Below are 5043 nucleotides of genomic sequence, written 5' to 3' on the forward strand. Positions count from 1 at the left end.
AGCCCGTTGGGCAAACCCTGGGAATCAGGTACATGCATCCAAGGGCCCCCGCCCCCTGCAGTTGTACAGGATACATTTAGTTCTTCAGCTGTGGATTGTGGCAACAACACATGTGAAATGTTCCAGACTCCAGGAGGGAAGCAGGTGTTCAGCAAAAACATAGTGTAGAAACAGCTTAGGCACATGGAGCTGCCCTTTTTAAAAAAGATTTTTGCTATACGGCATGTGCATTTGATGGAGACACAGAGACACAGAGAAAGTGAGAAATCACCCCCCCAGGAGGGATGGCCTCAACACAGTCCTTTTCCCTCCATTCTCCTCTCAGAATTTTGAGCATGTTAGCACATGTGCCTGACATGAGTTTCAAACCACTGGGTCCGGGACTCAAACCACGGTCAGCCATGTGGGAGTCCAGCACCTTAACCACTATGCCACCTGCTGGCTGGAGAGCTGCTCTTATCAAAGTGGCAGAATCCCTCTAGGACTCTAAGCTCCTGTATGCTAGCCAAGGGCCAGCCTTGTAAGCTAGCCTTGCAGAACATGCTGACTCTGTTGCAACAATTCTGTGCAGAGACCCAATAATGCTTCCAAATATAAGAAGCAAAGTTGGGTAGAACAAAATGAGATTTATATTTAGATTCATGGTCATAGCTGGGAGACTTCACTTTCCCCTTTCAATAACTGAGAACAAATAGATCAAAAAAAATCCTAAGAATTTGGAAGATCTGAATATTATCACCAATTTTGACGTCTCTTAAGTATGACACCCAGTGAAGATGGAATGCACATTCTTCTCAAGTGCACATGGAATATTCCTTAAGGTAGACCAGATGCTGGACCATACAAATTTCTCAGTGAATTTAAAAGGATCAAAATATGTATGATATGTTCTCTGACTACTGTGGTATTAAATTAGAAATAAATAAGAGAAGACCTGAACAGCCTAAAATAGTAGGAAGTTAAAATACTTCTAAATAACCTATGGATCAAAGAAGAATTAACAGGAAAATAAGAAAATAATTTGAGGGACCAGCAGATAGCATAGCAATTACTTCATTGGACTCCCAAATGGCTGACTGTAGTTCAAGTCTTGGACCCAGTGGCTTGAAACTCATGCCAGGTGTTTATGCTTGTGTGTTCGAGATCCTGGGAGGATAATGGAAGAGAAGGGGTTGTGGCATGGCCATCCCCCCTGGGGGATGATTTCTCATAGTCCCTCTTCACTGTCTCTGTCTCTCTCTCTCTGGTGAGTGCACGTGCTCTAAGGCAAAAACCTTGAAAAAAAATAATTTGAATGGAAGAATGGAAGGACATATAAAAATTGGGGGCACATAATGTTCTTTCGAGGGAAATTTATAACGTATTAGAAAATCAGTAAGGTACGAAATCATTCTTTCGCCTTAAGAACCTAGATAAAAAGAACAAACTAACTATACAGTAGATAGAAGAAAGGAAATGGTAAATAAATGAGCAGCTGTCAATAAAGTGTAGGGTAGGGACCAATAGGTGGTATGGTTGTTGAGCCACTGGACTCCCACACAGCCAACCGTGGTTCAAGTCCTGGACCTGGCAACTTACTTTCTCACTTTCTCTAGTGAGCATGCATGCCCTATAGCACATTTAAAAAAATGATAGTAATAAACACGTCTTTAGAAAAATAAGGGACAAGTAGCAGAGAATATCACCACAGCTAGGGATTTGTTCTTGGAAAAGATTAATAAGCCTGATAAACCCTTAGCAAGGCTAATTGAGATACAAAAGAGAAATAAAACACAGATAGCAAAGGTTAGGAATGAAAAGAAGCAACATCACTTCATATCTTACAGATAATAAAAGAAACCAGATACAAAAGAGTATCTACTGCATGATGCAGTTTTTAGAAAATTCTAGAACAGGCAAAAGTAATCCGTGTTTAAAAACATGGAAGATATTGCCTCTGGGAAGGAAAGATTCATCTGTAAGTGGGAATACAGAATTTCTGGGGGTGAAAAACATTTTCTGTTTCTGGATAGAGTGTTACACAAGCATATGCATTTCTCAAATTCATCAATTTGTACCCGTAAGGTTTGCATATATCATTGTATTTACATTTTATGTAACACAATTCTATAAACAAAAATTAGAATCTAGCAAATGTTGAATTTTGTCAAATAGTGAAGAAATAATACTAATTCTAGACAGGTTTTTTTTTTAGAAAACAGAAAGAGGGAACAGTTCCCAACTGATTTTTTTTCCCAAATAAGTGTGTTCTGTCATGACCCTCCTGTTTTAGCCTTCTGAGCAGCTGGACTACAGGCATGTGTGACACCACACCCAGCTATCTTGGACAGGTCTTAATTTTTTTTTTTTTTGAGAGTTTTTTTGCTATAGGGCGCGTGTGCTCGCCAAAAAGACAGAGAGAGACAGAGAGACAGAAAGTGAGAAATCACCCCCCAGGGGAGATGGCCACACCGCATTCCCTTCTCTTCCATTCTCCTCTTGGGATTTTGGGCACGCGCACACATGCACCTGGCGTGAGGTTAAGTCACCGTGTCCAGGACTCAAACTGCAGTCAACTGTATGGGAGTCCAGTGACATAGCCATTATGCCAACTGCTGGTTCCTCTTGGACAGGTCTTTCTGTGTTGCCCACACTGACAGTGAGTTCATGACATTCCTGCCTCAGTCTTCTGTGTAGCTGGGGCCACAGGTGCATGCCACCGTGCCTGGCTTGTAGGGTGAGCCAGCCCTGTGTGGCCTCAGCCTTCCACGTAGCATCACCAAACAGCATATGCTGGCTGGGCTCCCAGCTTGTAATCTGAGGCCACTTAACTCTGATACCTAGACCGATCCAAGGACACTGCAGGAACAGTCCAGACTGACATCCTTCATGAATATTAACACCCAAACCTTAAATTATTAGGGCATCATAGCCAGCAGCATATATAAAAAATCAAGTGGGGTTTATTGCAGAAGATGCAAAGTTGGTTTTACATTTAAAAGTCAATCAAAGATATAGGTTTAAAAAACAACATTGAAAATAGATTGTTGAAAAGAAAGTTTGATTTAGATGTTAGAAGTTTGTACAGTTCTAGTTTGTTTTTTAGAATTGATAGCTTTAGATAATAGCATACCTTCCTGTGAAAGGGTTTGGGCTGAGTATTATGTACTTATTTTGAATTTATATGCCCCGAGTATATTTCTCTTTCTATTCCATTTCCTTATTGGTTTGGTTTAATTTTTCCTTGAACATTGAATGTATTACTTTACTTTGGGATGGCCATTTCAATTCCATTTGAGTTTTGTCCCCTTTCCTCCTTTGTAAGAGGAGATAGAGGGAGAGACAGATGAATAGACAGAGAAAGAAGAAAAGGGAGAGAGACAGGTATTTTTGAGAGCTTCACAGTTAACTTGGGTTACAGACATTACAACCTCACCTGGTGCATTCAGGTTGCCCCAGGAACCAACTCTGGGCCTCCCATGTGCTTCGCAGTCTTCCAAGCCGTGGCACTCTCTGTGTGCCCCCACTGCTGGCCTAGTTTGATATTTGTTGGGCACCCATTATGTGTTTAGAACTGTGCAGGGAACCCAGGGATGGCTCTGCCTTATCTTCTGCCTTCACAAAGCTCTCAGTCCAGGTGGGGAGACAGTGCTAACAAACAGAATTGGATATGAAGTCGTGCGGAGGTGTGGGGGTGGTTAGGGTCCAGTTTTCTGGGAAGTCCTAGCCAGCAGCAGAGATTTGGGAGTCACTGGTCCCTGGCTGGTGACTACTCTGGGGGAGGAGAATGAAGAGGGGGAGAAGAGGGGAGAATTGAGGGAGGAAGGGGAGAGGAGAGGGTCTGAGTGGGCCCTGGTCAGTGTGTGTGGTGACAAGGCACATGCACTGAGCACCTACAGTGCAGGACCTAGTCCAAGGTCCTGAGGATGGAGCAGGGAACAGAACATTCGAGGTTCGGGTCCTCACAGCGCTCACATTCCAGCTGGGGAAAGCAGAGGTGGTCACTGGGGAAATAGCAGGGTCAGAAGCTGTGTGGGGATGGCAGTGATTGGGAAAGGCCTCCCTCATCAGGGACATGGGTGCTGTGGCCTGACAGGGTGAGAGAGTGATCAGCTTGTGTGTGGGGCTCCTAGCAGGCAGAGCAGCCAGAGCGGAGGGCGGGGAAGAGTCTGCATGGAGGGGCAATAGGTGAGGTCTCTGAGCCCCGTCAGCATGTGCTTGAAACTGAACTTGGGTTCCTCGTCCAGACCTGCTCTGTCCTGTCCTTCCTATCCCTGCAGTGACACTGATACTGGTTGCTTCTGTAGGGACATGGGACTCACAGGCTAGATCTGGGAAAGGCTGAGTGAACCGAGGTAGCTGCCACGCTCTCCATGCCACTGCCCAGCACACATTCCTGCGGCCCTTCTTTCAGCAAAGATCCCCACCCTGCCCACTTCTCAGCACCCCCTGCCCATCCCACACCTCCTACCTAGATGGTCCTGGTCTCCACTCCTGATTGCCATGGGGAGGTGTGTCAGTGGCAGGGCTGGCTCATGATCCGGAGGATTCTTCATGGCTGATCCTTGCTGTCACCTAGGGGTTGCTGGAGGTGCTGTCGGAGGTTGAATGCCATCTGCGAGTGTCTTTCTTTGACGCCACTTACCGACACTTCTTTGGGAGGACATGGAAAACCACAGCGAAGCCAATCAAGCAGCTCTCAAGGCAGTTATCCAGGATCGTCTTCAATGAGGTGGGCCCTGGTGATGGCGGGCAGGGGCAGCTCTGCAGGGGTGGGCAGGCTTGTGAGGCCTCAAGCTGTGCAGCCAGAGAGGTGGGCTCAGCCCAGAGAAGCTCAGACCCGTAGGAATATCACGGAGCCCCAGGTCCAGTCATCACAAAGCTTGTCTTAGCATCGAGCTCTTGGTTCCCAAACACAGTCTGAGGTGGAACCCACATTCCCTAAACACGTGATAGTGTACTGCCCGGGTTGGGGTGGGAGTATGGTGGTCTCATTACCTCCAAGGAACATTTAGGTTCTTGGAACAAAGTTAGGAAATTATTGATCTCTTTTGCCTCTCTCAC

General features: G+C 45.6%; 1 protein-coding gene across 2 annotated transcripts in view; it reads left to right on the plus strand.

Annotated features, from left to right (window-relative positions):
- NPHP4 (nephrocystin 4) overlaps positions 1 to 5043 on the plus strand; it is a gene marked incomplete in the record, with an annotated part of 159079 nt that overhangs the window by 2593 nt on the left and 151443 nt on the right. For both annotated transcript variants that reach the window (XM_027770657.1, XM_027770658.1), the window contains 1 exon segment: positions 4559 to 4711. In XM_027770657.1, the coding sequence (XP_027626458.1) occupies positions 4559 to 4711 (153 nt within the window).

Source organism: Tupaia chinensis, unplaced genomic scaffold (assembly GCF_000334495.1).
Source record: "Tupaia chinensis unplaced genomic scaffold, TupChi_1.0 Scaffold000146_1, whole genome shotgun sequence".
Lineage (NCBI taxonomy): Eukaryota > Metazoa > Chordata > Mammalia > Scandentia > Tupaiidae > Tupaia > Tupaia belangeri.